Genomic DNA, 14,189 nt, shown 5'->3' with positions numbered 1-14,189 from the left:
AATTCAGCAGGAGTCTGTGATCAAATGGACCCCACTGGATGAAGTGTTAGATCAAAAAGGATGTGAAATGCTTATTACTTTTACACGAGTACCTTTTATCACTAACCAATTACAGTGTTGATGTTCATTTGTGTGAGCCATCATGGTCAGCACCAAGGAGAAGGATCCTCTGACCTCTTTCCATGCGGAAGTGGGAGGCTCCAACTCACAGAATCACAAAATCACAAGTTCTCAGAGTGAGAATGGAGAGATTTCAATGGCCACTACACGCATCTTCTCCCTGAACAAACAATACACATGTATGTGCATAGATATATGTATATATGTAGGTATTATATATGTCATATACATTTATATTTAAATAGTTCCCAGCTAATGGACAATCTCGCCTGTTAAAAGACCTTTTTAGCAAGAAGGAAACCAACTACATCCAGGGGCAGCTACTTTTACTCTGAAATGCTTCTAATTATTAGAAAGATATTCCTGACACCAAACTGAAATTTGTCTCCCTGACTCTTCTACCCATTGCCCCGATTCTGGTTCCTGGGGCAAAGGAGAACAAGTGTAAGCTGTCTTTGACATATGACCCTTCGAATGCTTGAATGCAGCTTGCAACCGTCGATCAGGTGCCTTCAGGTGCCAGGCCTGTGCCAAGAATACAGAAATAAGGAATGGGACACAAAAGCACAGACGCAGGAGATGAAAGTGTCGAGTATCAGGAACCAGGAGAATACAAGTTTGCCTGGATCATAGCATGTAGGATGGGAAATTCATTGTTATTTCATCATTTTTCAGTTGTGGCCAACTCTTCACAACCCCGTTTGAAGTTTTCTTGGCAAAGATACTAGAGATGTTTGCCATTTCCTTCTCCAGCTCTTTTTACAGATGAGGAAACTGAGACTAACAGGGTGAAGTGACTTGCCCAGGGTCATACAGCTGCTAAGGCCAGATTTGAACCTCACAAAAATGAGTCTTCCTTCTCCCAGGCCCAGGACTTTACCCACCATGCTACCTAGCTGCCCCTAGGAAGGGTAAGAATGTTCAGTAGACCCAGAAATGTAGGTTGGACTCATGTTTTAAAAGGCTTTAAATAGCTGGTAAATTTACATTTGACACTGGAGGAAATAGTGAGCAATCTGCTCAAACCTGTGCATTGGAGAAGGGAGAGAGTCGAGTCAGGGAGACCCACAGAAAGGCTACTGTCATAGTCCAGGCAAGCAAGGAGGACCCAAACTAGCACAATGGCCCCAGGAGGAGAGAGAACTTAGGGTTAGTCATGAGAAATGTTGGGGAAATAGAGTTGAGAAGAAGTGACCAACTCTCTTCCCACCCCAGGCCTCATAGGGATGATGGGCCAGGTGTTTTCTACCACAAAGCCCGTGATGCCTGAAATGCAGATCAGTAATGAGGTTACAACACAGTCTGAAGAGAAAAAATAGGAAGCTATAATCTCAAAGACTTGTGGGATTTAAAACTCAAGTGGCTGCTGGAACAAATGACTTTATTAAGGTTCCTGTTGATGAAGAAGTGTTTGTGTCTTTACACATGTTCAAAAGTCTCCCTCTTGAAAACAAGCTGTTGGTTCTATCCAGTCATCAAGCCAACAGAGCTAAGAATGGTGACCTTCCCAGTGTTTATTATCCACCCTCCACAGGACCTGGCTTTTGAAATACACATTGTTCATATGTCTATGTGTAAGGGGCAGTTGGTGACGCTATAGTGCATAAAGTGTGGACAGGCCTGGAGTCAGGAACTCTTCATGAGTTCAAATTTGACCTCAGGCACTTACTAGCTGTCACCCTGGGCAAGTCATTTCACTCTGTTAGACTCATTTTCTTCATCTGTAAAACAAGCTAGAGGAAAAAATAGCACACCGGTCCAGTATCCTTGCCAAGAAACCCCAAAAGGGGTTCATGAAGAGTCAGAAACAATGGAAATGACTGAACAACAAAATTGAAATTTGGAACAATAAAAGAAATCTGATCTTCAATAAGTAGCTTCCTATCTTATATCTCTGCAATATGTCTACAGATTGTTTCATCGTTCATCATCGATCTCCACAAACACAGAACTTACAAAGGAGTGAGGCTGGGTCTAGAACCAAGGTCGGCCTTCCTTCTCTGGGCCTCACTTTTTACAGTGTGACCCTTTTGTTTTCTAAAGGATCGATAACATTCCTTTGAAGACCCTCCTGGGGAACGAATGTTTACCTTTGGGCTGAGGAAGCAGTCAGGAGGTTCATAGATTTACCAGAGGCGGGGACCACAGAGATGATCTAGGTTAATCCCTTCCTTTTCAAATGACAAAAATGAGGCCTGGAGAAATGAAGCAACTTGTTCACACGCAGATAATGGCAGAACCAGGCATCACCCATCTCGAAATCCAGGGCTCCCATCTGGTGCCATACTTGCCAACTACCTCTTTGTGTCAGGTAGCTGTGAGTTGACCTGTTAATCCATCTAGGAGGGCATCCTGCAGGGGACCTGTATATCTCCCTACACTAATTATACCCACCCCTAATCAGTTTCCTCTCCGTCACCCACATTGAAAGGCTTTGTGGGCTGTTAGGTAGGAAAGACCACATCACCATCTCTTTCCTGCCTGCTGAGATGATTTGATAGGACCCCCCTCCTCTCCTGCACCATGGATTAGCTTTCCCTAAAAGGAGGCAAAACTGTCCCCCCTGGACCTGATTGGCCACAGCTCCCCACCCATCTCAGAGCATATAAAGTTCCAGCCACATGTAGGCCCCTCAGATTTCTGAAGATCATGCACATCACCAGGTCCTTTGCCACACTCTATCCTGAGGAGCAGACTCATTTCTATATGAAGGGAAAAGGGGGGTACACAACCAGAGAAGCTGTAGCCTTGCTCCACATCCCTGCTGTGGCGGGGCGAAGTAGAGCCATCTTTCTAAAGTGTCCAATGACTCAAGTGCCTCTCTTTGTCCCAATATTGAACCTTAAATGCTGGCATTAGAGCCAACTCCAACTAAGGCATGAAATGTCAACAATGTTGCTACTCGCAACACCATGAATTACAGACATTAATAGCACTTGAAGTTCTTTCCAAATATAGAGTGTCACTGGATCTTAGTTGGTACCTGTGACACCATCCTTGACAGATTGCCAGTCATTGAAGCTCCGTTTATGGGTCTTACTGCCCCACAAGGAAGCCCATTTGGTAAGTTTTTCCATAGATTTTATCAGACATGAGTGGCTCTCAGGACTGCCCTATAGTGTGCCCCATTCCTCACTAGCCAACAAAAATTTTGACTGTCATTGTCTCAGAGAGCTGCCTAGGGTGACAAAATGTTAAGAAGTTAATGTCAGAGATAGGCCTGAAACCTTGGCCTTACTTACTTGAAGGCTGGCCCTCTCTCCACTGTACAATGCTGATGCTCAGGCTTAAGTTATGGGAAGAAAAATCAGATTTTCATGAAATCAATCACATACAAAATGGTCAACCTGACTCATAATCTTACCAATTTGCATCATGACACTAGATTTATAGCCAGGGTTCTTAAGCTTTTTTGTGTCATGGACCCCTTGGGAAGTCTGGTAAAAGCTATGGACCCCTTCTAAGAATAACTTATTTTTAATATATAAAATAGAATACATAGAATTAAGCTATATTGAAATACAGTTATTAATATATTTATAAAAACAAAATCAGACTACCAAGTTAAGAACCCCTGCTTTATAGTATTGAATTACTCTAAATATTGAAAATTATTGAAATATTTATATCCTATCAAATTTCAATATGATATTTAACTATTGTTTGGAATAGTTCCCACTTAACATTTTAATTTTTTATAATATTTATACAGACCTTCAAGGACTCCACGTGCTGCCTCAGACTGTTGACTGGTCATCATTCCCTCCCCAACAATATTTGTTGACACTTGGGTTCAGAAACAAAGAAGATGGAAAATTTTTGGAAAAAATGTCTAGTAGGAAGCTGCCCACATTTACAGGTAGGTCAGCAAGCATTGCGATTTTCTTCTAACAGTGTTCTCCCCTATTCTTGGTTGTCTGCTCTGTTGATTGCCGACAATGAGATTTTCATTCCAGGCCAGCCTTCCCCTGACAGCCAACATGGGCTTAGACTTCCATTCCCTCTCTTTTTACCCGACCACAATGTCTCTAGACTAGATATTTTAGGAATCCAAGGTAATAAAGAGCCCAGTGTACTCAACAGAGAGCTAGACTTTAAGTCAAGACCTGAGATGCCTTGTAACTAAACCCCCCTTGGCAGGTCACGGCCACTAGACCTCACTTTTACCCTGATGTCGCAGGGTTGTTGTGGGTGAAGTAAGAAGACGGATGTCATGTATTTTTGTAAACCTGAAAGCCCCATGTAAATGCCAGCCTTGATTATGCCTAGAGTCATAGACTTGGAGCTGGAGAATTCGGTCTTTAACCCTTCCTATCACTCTGAAATTTAGAGCCAGAAGGAAGCTGAGAGGCTCTCTGATTCAGCTCTCCCATTTTAGAGATGAGTATACTGAGGCAGTCTCTTACCCACAGTTACACAGGTTGTAAGTAGCAAGGTCCTGGGGTTCTAACACAGGTCCTCCGGCTCCAGAGTATTCTTGCCTCTATAACATGGGACTCTGACTTGTTGGGTTTTGTGTCCCAAAAGGTGCGAATGAACCTGGAGGGACATTGGAAGTCATCGATTGGTATTTTCTCATTTGAATGATGTCTGGGAAAAACAAGACCAGCATTGGAGGCATCTATGACAACCTTTTCACCAAAACTCCCTAAGAGCCTATTCCACACTGAGCTGGGGCTTATTATATAACTATCTTTCAGTCATGTTGTGGAGGCGGGGGGAGCAAAACGCATAAATGACATTTCTCCGAAGGACAGAGTCTCCTATAACTCTCTTCTCAAAGCTCTCTCGCTGCCGTGCGCAGGGAGCAAGAAAGTGACTGGGTTCGCTAGTAAAGATTTCATATCTATTAATATTAAGGTATTTTTATAGCCTGGTAAAAGGAAAGAAAGCACTTCAAAATTGAAGGGATAGAAAACAGCATAAAAGTTTATTGTTACAATTTTTAGAGCACAAAACCCCCTTCAGCCCGCTGACCAGGGAGGACGCAGCGAGACACATGGAGACGATGGGGAAGAGGATCTTGCCAATATTGGACGTTATCCGAAGTACTAAATTAAATGTAGGTATATGAGTCAGCTCTCTGTGAGTGCCCCTAGATAGAAGGAAGATGCGCGATGTGTTATGAGAGTGGATTTCAGAAGCCTTTCTCTGCAAATCCCATTTATTAAACAAAGCTGGTTTTAGCTAATGATTTTATTTATTTTACATTTTAAAAGATTACAACTGCTATGCTCCACAGTTACTAACATTTATTATTACATTAGCAGAAAGCTTAAGGAACCCTTGCTTCCATGCTTTCCTCCAATCTAATCCCGGATTGCCATGAATTTCTCATTTCAAACCAATAACAAAATTTTAGCAAGCACAATGTTTTCACTGTTTCATTCATCGGTCTATTACAACCTAACCATCTTGTTACCTGCATAGGGAATTAGGTGGCTTTTCAGGCCAATACTTCCATACTGCCCTGATGAATTGGAGGCCACTTTAAAAACTTGGCCATTTATCTTTATACATCCTCAAAGTAAATTATCTAATCTCACTCTGTGATCGAGGGAAATAGATGCTGCTTTTCTTAAGTGGTTGGTTTCCTTTTTGTTGTTTGCATTTTAAAGACAGCATGCTGTAGTGGATAGAGTGAGGAAGACCTGGGTTTGAATGCCACCTCGGTCACTTGTGACTATGTGACCTTCAGAAAATCGCATCTCTTCTCTATAAAAGGATGAGGTCAAGCCTGATAACCTATAAAATCCCTGCCATCCTTTTAAAATCAATGATCCTATTAAAATACCTGGACTATTTAGCAGTTTTTCTATTGTTGCACTAAGAGAACAGCAAAGAAATGTTTCATTAATGCACCCTAAGAGCTGGCAGTTTCCCCTCTTTTAAGAATCTAAAGGTTGAACGAGTCAGAATTTCTTTCTTGGGACTGTTGTAGTCAGTCAAAGATTTTATGTTCTTGCCTTCTGAGGGAACTGTCACTTTGTTCCTTTTCTGTCTTTCTGGGTTGTCTTCATGAGTTTCCTTGACCAAAAACATCTCATTACCCAGTCTCCAGACTCCTGGTCCCAAACATCTCCAAACTTGAGGAGGACCTGTGGCTCCTCAGGTGCTGGGCACCCCGGGTGTCACCAGGTCCAGATGCTGATGGCGTGGCTAATGGGGCTAGACAACAGAGTTCTGAGAGCACAGAACCACCTCCATGCTACAATGAAGCCAGAATGGGATACTGAGAGTCACCCAAAAAATCTAACATATGCTCATCTTCTAAGGCAGATTTATCATCTACTTCTCTTTTGAACAACATCTTTGGGCTTTTGAAAAAGTCCTAAACACTCTGGTCTTTGCATTTTAAGTTAAACAACTCAAGAATAGGGTGCTTTAAAAAATTAGTCCTCCCACCCAGTTTGTCTGGTTCTGATGCAGTACTGGTCTCACATCCAGGTTCATGAGTTCTCCAAGATTCTCAGCTCCTTTCCTCAGTCACCCCCTACCCACATAGAAACACTCTCTTAAGTTCAGCCAAATGATCCTTCTCACTGTTCTTCATGAATAACACTCCATCTCCAACCTCCACACCTTTGCACAGAGCTGAGACTTGAACCCAAGACCTTGAATCAGATGTGTGATTCTTAAAAATTGAAATTTCCACCACCAGTAGAGTTATAACCTCTACTTAGAGCCTTCTCATCCTATAGGATTCTTGACCATGACATATCTAGCCATTGGATTGGATGGAGACCTTCTTCCCAAGGGCTTTCTAAATATCTTAGGCTCCAGGGCAATTTGTGATCATTCCGTCTGTTATCCCTTCTTCTCACTACTTCAACTGGCCCGCTTCCTTTCCCAGTCATCCATTTCCTTGCTGTTGTTGCTTGCTCCCCTTCTTCTGTTGAGGTCATTATTAGGAATGTGCTGAATCCCACATGGGCTCACCATGAGTTAACATATAATAAAGTGCTTTGTATACCTTAAAGTACGATAGAAATGCGTAGTAGTAGTAGTAGTAGTAGTAGTAGTAGTAGTAGTAGTAGTAGTAGTAGTAATAGTAGTAGAAGTAGAAGTAGTAGTCTCTCCACTACCGTCTTGGTCCCGTGTAACTTTGACTCTTTGTCATGTTTCAGGATTCATAACTACAAAGCATCACTAGGGGAACATTTTTACTTTTAAAATGGGGTTTTTCACTGGGGCATAGCTTGAAACTGCTACATAATTTACCCAGTGCAATCAAGCATTCCTTCATCATTTCATTCAATTTTAGGCCTAACTCCCTGTCTCTCTTCAGTACCTATCCAAGAAATATGTATTAATGCACCAATTCATTGGGCCGGCCATCCATCTTCATGTCAAAATTTGAGCAATGAGCATTATTTATCTATTTAGTTTTTCCTGTACAGCGTGTTAGACCAATTTCCTTTGAGTAATCACAGATCTCTTTGAGGACATGCAGCAGTGTTCTGGGACTTGATGCAATTATCATGATTTCATGGGTGACCATAAACATCTGGAGAACTCCAACTATTCCCATAGGGAATCCTTCTCCCACTTGAACCTTAAGTAGGACATACTCCATGACAGTGGCAAATACCTCTGGTGAATCTCTCTCTCTCTCTCTCTCTGTCTCTCTGTCTCTCTCTCTCTCTCTCTCTCTCTCTCTCTCTCTCGCTCTTTTGCTCTCTCGTTCTCTCACTCTCTCTCACTCTCTCTTCCTCTCACTTAGCTTAACAAAAATAATCAAAAGGTCATTGAACACAGTTGTCTCTGTACTTATATTCATCCAGGAATTTTTTTGTCACCTCAATATATGTTTGAGAATGTCCACGTTTGAAGAGAGCCAATAAGACACACTATTTTGCCCTATTGAATCAAGTGTTTTGTTTTGTTTTCCTTTGTTTTATCAAGAAATATTGGGGAGGGGGCAGCTAGGTGGCACAGTGGATAAAGCACCCGCCCTGGATTCAGGAGGACCTGAGTTCAAATCCAGCCTCAAACACTTGACACATACTAGCTGTTTGACCCTGGGGAAGTCACTTAACCCTCATTTCCCTGCCCCCCAAAATCAAATAAAATAATTTTTTAAATTTAAAAAAAAAGAAATAGTTGACACCAGAGGGTTTTGTGCCTTTCAGCCAATTATATGACTGTAAAATATTATTTGCAAAAGCCTCCCTCTCCCTTTCTCTTATTTTCACCAATAATACCCTTATTATATGTTTATATCATTCTTTTTTTCTAAAGCTTGAGTCTACCTATCCCATTGAGGCTAAAAGTGCAAGGCTCCTCAGGAACTTGGTTCCACCATGATAATCACAGCTTTGATTGCTCCATTTCCTACCTGAGGAAAATTGCCTCTCTTTAAGAAATCCGGTGGCCCCCTGTTTGTGAAGTGCTCAATAATGCTAGACCCAATCAGCTTAGCCCACTAAAACTCAGAATACCCAAGCTCAAAAGATCCTATCAGCATCAGCCTCTCTGGTAGCAGGAATTAACAAGCATGCACCAGCACACTTAGCTTTTTAGATCATTCTTGTGATTTCCAACAGAGGAATGAATGTAAAAGAAACATAGGCTCCTTTCAGACAGGGACTGTGACCATGTTTCCCTTCTCTTCAAAGCCTAGCACAATGTCTTATACATAGCCAGTGCTTAATAATTTTTTGTTGAATTGAATAAAATTATAAAGAGGAAAAAGTAGATATGGATTGGTGGTTATCAATGTCTACTAAATTATCTATTTTGGTGAAAATACATAAATTCTTTTCAGTCTTTTGGCATCCTTTCTTCTCTTAGACATCTTGGTCCAAGATCCTAGTGCTTTTAAGAACATATCATTATGGAGAGAACTATCCATGCTCTCCCATGTAGACTTTCACATGTGTTCTGTGTATAAAAGAGGACTGAATAAAAATTATCTTGCCTTGCAGCCTTGTTTCATTTCTAAGTGACAAGGAATGGTTTCAACATTGTTCCCTTATCTATGACCAAATTGGCCATTGACAATGACATGACCTAACTAGGACTATCATTCCTTCCATACATTCTCTTGTCCATGAGAAGAATGGAACCATTTTTGGCCATAGTATCATCTCGCTGCTCTCCACTTAATTTTTGGAATGGTGTGCATATTTCTTCTTTGGTATCACAAAAAGTTATGATCTCACAAGATGTGCTTAGCTGGGGTTGGTTTGAGGAATCTATGGTTAAGGGGGAACCTCTCTAGATATTTCTGCTTCAACCTAAGCATTACCTCTCTCAATAACATGCTCTCCTTGAAAAAAAAAAAGTATGCCATAATTCCCTCCATCCAAAGTAAGACTTCTTGTCTTTTCCAGTTATGTAGATTGATTTGCTCATATCAGTTTACACTGATAGATGTAAACTCTCCTTTTGACCAGTGTCACATACTTTCAGAATTATGCGCTCAATTGATTGCCAGGGAAGAGATCTAAGCCAACTGGTTCACCCAAGGATTGAACTTGTGACCTGAGCCTCATAGCAATAAGATATAATCAACTGAACTAACCAGCCCATAGAGTCAGAGAGCCAAGTAGCCAGCCAACTGACTGACCAAAATGAATGACCAAAGCCTTCAGCAGCCTATTTATGTAGACTCTTAGACATTTTGCCATCTTGAGGCCAAGTGCTTGACTTATTTTTTAAATGTTTTCTTGCAAGAAGGTTATAAATTGCCCTTGGACGTTTGCATTTACTGCCAGTGCCTCTAAACCTCAAGACTACAGTACTCTGAATATGGTATAGGTTCATAAACAATTTTTTTACAGAGAAAACCATCCAGAACTTATACCTTTATTCATTTTGGAGATATTCCTTGGTGGGAATGCCTAAAGAGTGTTGAAATAGAACTAATTAAAATTTGAGCATCAATCATGGGACCAGACCAAAGGCAGCACCAGTGCTCTGGTTAATACAATAACTGGCTCCAGTTATACATGCTTTACAGGCATTATTACTTTGATATTAAGTTATGCAAATGAAGATAAACATACAACTATCTAAATATGTCATGACCCTCCTCATCCATACTATAGTCACCCTAAAGATCTAATCAATTTGCTGGAAACCTGTCATTATAAATATTAAATTTGCAATATATCTCCAGCCTTTCCTTACTTGAAAGAAAGTCAAGTTTGGGCTACATAAAGCCATCATCTAATAGGAAATATTTTAAATTGACTGCTCCTGCTTTCAATTTTCTTTTCTCCAATAAACCCACTCATTTCTCGGTCCTTCCTCTATCAATTATATGGGGATAGACATTATTGCAATGTGATTTCCAACAGAGGAATATAAAATACAAGTTGAGCACCATGTTCCAGCAAAGACTGGCAAATGACTTTGGTTCCAAGGTTTCCAAAACAGGTCAACCACACTCTGCCTCTTCCAGAGCCTGATGCCATCATGTCAGAAAGGTAACCATTCAAACACCATTCCAGGGTAGCAAAGGTTTAAATGACCCTAAAAATCTGAAAGGAACAGGCCTAGGGACTGGCTGCACTTCTAGTGCCCAAGGACAGCCCAGCTAGGTTTGGAGGGGCTAGTTACTATGTTAGCTGCAGGAGGACCAGTTTTTTTCTTTGAAGGAAGGTTTCAGGGGAGAGAAAAGGAGGGCCTCAGAAATTCTCAAAAGACCCTATGCTAAGTCTTATAGGGTCCAAAATCTGCACTGAGCTGTTTCCTCCATTAAACTCCCTTTGTGGTTCCTGTTCTCTTGAAACCTTATAGCTTCACTGGCACCAAGGCATAGATGTGAGAGACATGGAACCACTATAAAGCAGGGTGTAAGAACTGCAGGATGATGTGGCACATGTCAAACAGACAAATCCTGAGGAATCTGTGAATTTGAATTGGTTAATTACCCAGATCTTCCTAGAGAAGGTAAATTGGAGAATTCTTCTTGAAGGGGGTGATGGATGTTTGGGGAGAGATGGGACAAAAGGCATTTTTTGGTGGAAGGGAGAGTTATCTTTCTCATAACCCTCAATGCATTTCTCCTTGATAAAATGAAGAGAACCCTGACTCTGGAGTCAGCAGACCTGGGTTCCTCTGCCACTTAACTACTTGCATGACCTTGGGCAAGAGGACACTTAGCCTCATCAATAAAATGAGTGTTGGGTTGGATGTCCTCTGAGGTCCCTTCCAGGTGTGAATGGAACCAATGACCTGAATCCCAGCAAGCAGTCATTAACCTGCCTGTAGTGCTATGCTCCCTCATCCTAAATGGAGTTCCATACTACAAGGATCTGTGGTGGCATGGGCATTCCCTCCATTTAATACAAATCACAACCCCTGTAAAACTTTGTAGTGGCCCAAATAACCCAGACTGGCCAGGCAATTGGTCAAGTCCAAACTTAGCTGGACTAATTCTCAGATAACAGACACAGAAATGGTCCTTCTTAAAGCCCTTCCACTTTGGCATGATTTTCCTGACATTCTGTTTCATTGACACAATCTTGAAGAAACCCAGATCCTCTCTGCTCCACACTTGAGACATTAGGCATTAGTAGAGGTAACCAAGGTGCCGATTAGTAAAGGGAACCAAGTCGAAATGCCATTATCTTTTCCCTTTCCCCACTTGCTGTGTATCCACCACCCATCCACCAGCAGCTTCCATCTGCAGTCACTTCCTATCTTCCTTATTGATCCTCATTGTCCTCTGTGTTGCCTGATGATACATTGTCTTTTCCATTCATCACTTGCATTGCTTGCAGTCCATTCCAAACTTCAAGTACTGTATTTATTGGCTAAAAGTGAGAGGGTTAAAATTAAAACTTGGGGGCAAAAAAAAAAAATACTTACCATCCATGAAGCTTCCTTCAGAAGCCGACATGCCCAAGGATGACCTAACTAACCCTATTTTTTAATCTCTCGTTAATTTTACTTTTTATTCTCTCCAAGTAGAGCGTGAAAACTGTTTACACGGGTACATCTCAAAAGAGCAGCAATATGTATTTATTTTATTTTTTGGACAATTAAAATGTCAAGATGTTTTATCTGCAACAAATACATTCCCAACACTTTTATTATATGGTGCTTTCCCAGCACGTCATCCAGGACCACTTATTCGCCAATCATCTCATTTTAACCTCTATTAAACCTCCCTCATTCTTCGCCTGAAGCCTCCATTGAATGTGCAAATGGATTCACCTTTCAGCCTCACCTGAGTGATGTCTCAACTCCAATCAACATTGGCTCTTCCATTGCTCTCCCTCCTGCTACTTAGAAGCCTTTTGATCTCACCTGAAGTTCAGGGGCTTCCCAGTGGGAGTCCCCTCTGGACTCATCCTCACAACCATCAGAAGCTTAGGCTAATTCCTTCATTCTTCATGATTTTCTTAATTATACCATGTAATATTTTTCCCCTTAACACGTCATTTCATTTAGGAGAATGTAGAGAGCTGTCCTCTCCCAGTAGTACCTTGAGAGAACTTTCTTTACATGTTATACAAACTCTCTTGGTATTATTTTTATTTTTCTGGTGTTTGGAGAAGTTATAATGAGAGATTTTGTTGTAGGAAAGGCTGGAGTTTTCTCCTTCCTATGGAAAAGACGATTCCCTAAACAACTTTCTTCTCACAGACCTGGTGGCATACTTGATTTTTTTAAGGAATGCAAAGGAATCCATCTTTCCTTAATGTAATGTTTCTTCTTAGACTTGATCACCACCACTGAATACAATTCCAAGGGGTAGGTAGGTGGCACAGTTGGATAGAGCACTGGCCCTGGAGTCAGGAGGACCCGAGTTCAAATCCGACCTCAGACACTTGACACTTTACTAGCTGTGTGACCCTGGGCAAGTCCTTTAACCCTCATTGCCCCACAAAAAAAAAAGGAACAGAATCCCATTGAGAGAATTTCATTCTTTACCTGAATCAACAGGCAGGTTGCTTAAATGTCTCACAAAAGGACTCACCAGACTGTCATTTGTAGCTCTCAGTTTTTGTGGGTCAACAAATTTCCAGAATGCAAATAAATGATGAACTGGAAAGAAGTGTTTTAAGTGGCTTCCCATTTTTCATGGACAGGGTGGCATTAGTTAAGCTAGTGAGGGGTCTTCTTATTCATTTTTTCATATTCTTCCTGTCCTTAGATTTCAGGTATTTTCTCACTTTTTCATGGTGTTTATGAAATTCTAGAGATGGTAGCTTTATATAGACCTAGGTGGTGCAGTGGGTAATGAACTCTATATAATTTGGAGTCATGAAGATGTATTCAAATCCTGCCTCAGACTCTTATTAGCTGTGTAACCCTAGACAAATCTCTTCATAGCTCTGTGACTCAGTTTCTTCTTCTGTAAAATAGGGCTGATGATAATAGCATGCACTTTCCATGGTTGTTATGAGGATAAGATAAGATATTTATAAAGTATTTTGCAAACATTAAAATGCTACATAAGTGGACAGCTAGGTGGCGTAGTGGATAAAGCACCAGCCTTGGATTCAGGAGGACCTAAGTTCAAATCCAGCCTCAGACACTTGACACTTACTAGCTGTGTGACCCTGGGCAAGTCAATTAACCCTCATTGCCCCACAAAAAAAAATGCTACATAAGTACTACATATATAGATATAGATATAGATATATGTCTGTCTCTACAGGGGGAAATTTAGGTGATGTAAAAACAAAAGATGTCAATAAAAATGTATTTCCTTAAAAACATAGTATTTATGTTTAAAATAGTGAATAGTTATGCCAAGGAAAAGACTGAGGGTTTTGAAAGCACCAAGCAATTTCTTAAATCCTAAGAGTATCTGTCAATTTATCTATCAATCCATCTGTGTATCTATATCTGTCAGTCTTTTTGTCTGTCTATCTACATATATAGGTTATTGTGAGCAGGTGCTATATATACTTACATATAGAGAGATAGATAGATATAACCACTTTTTCATCACATAAAACAATGAAGTCCAAATGCTCTTCCATAAGGCTTGTTTTTTAAAGATTTCTATTCAAAGAAAAGAAATGGTATACATGAACTTTGTCCTCCACGGTCTTCAGTCTCTGGAATAAGCTCTGAAGTCTGTTGTTTACAAGAGTTCTTTTGCT

At 40.8% G+C, this 14,189-nt stretch overlaps 1 protein-coding gene across 1 annotated transcript in view; it reads left to right on the top strand.

The window, feature by feature from the left end:
• The window catches only part of SPATA16 (spermatogenesis associated 16), a 269,868-nt gene that overhangs the window by 211,567 nt on the left and 44,112 nt on the right, over positions 1-14,189 (top strand). Inside the window, exons 6-7 of the mRNA XM_043998358.1 lie at positions 3,833-3,979; positions 5,070-5,182. Coding sequence (XP_043854293.1) covers positions 3,833-3,979; positions 5,070-5,182 — 260 coding nt within the window. The remainder of the gene's footprint in view (positions 1-3,832; positions 3,980-5,069; positions 5,183-14,189) is intronic.

The sequence above is a fragment of the Dromiciops gliroides genome, chromosome 3 (assembly GCF_019393635.1).
Source record: "Dromiciops gliroides isolate mDroGli1 chromosome 3, mDroGli1.pri, whole genome shotgun sequence".
Taxonomy (NCBI): domain Eukaryota; kingdom Metazoa; phylum Chordata; class Mammalia; order Microbiotheria; family Microbiotheriidae; genus Dromiciops; species Dromiciops gliroides.
The sequence above is the reverse complement of the archived record's forward strand: the minus strand, read 5'-3'. Positions and strand labels throughout refer to the sequence as shown.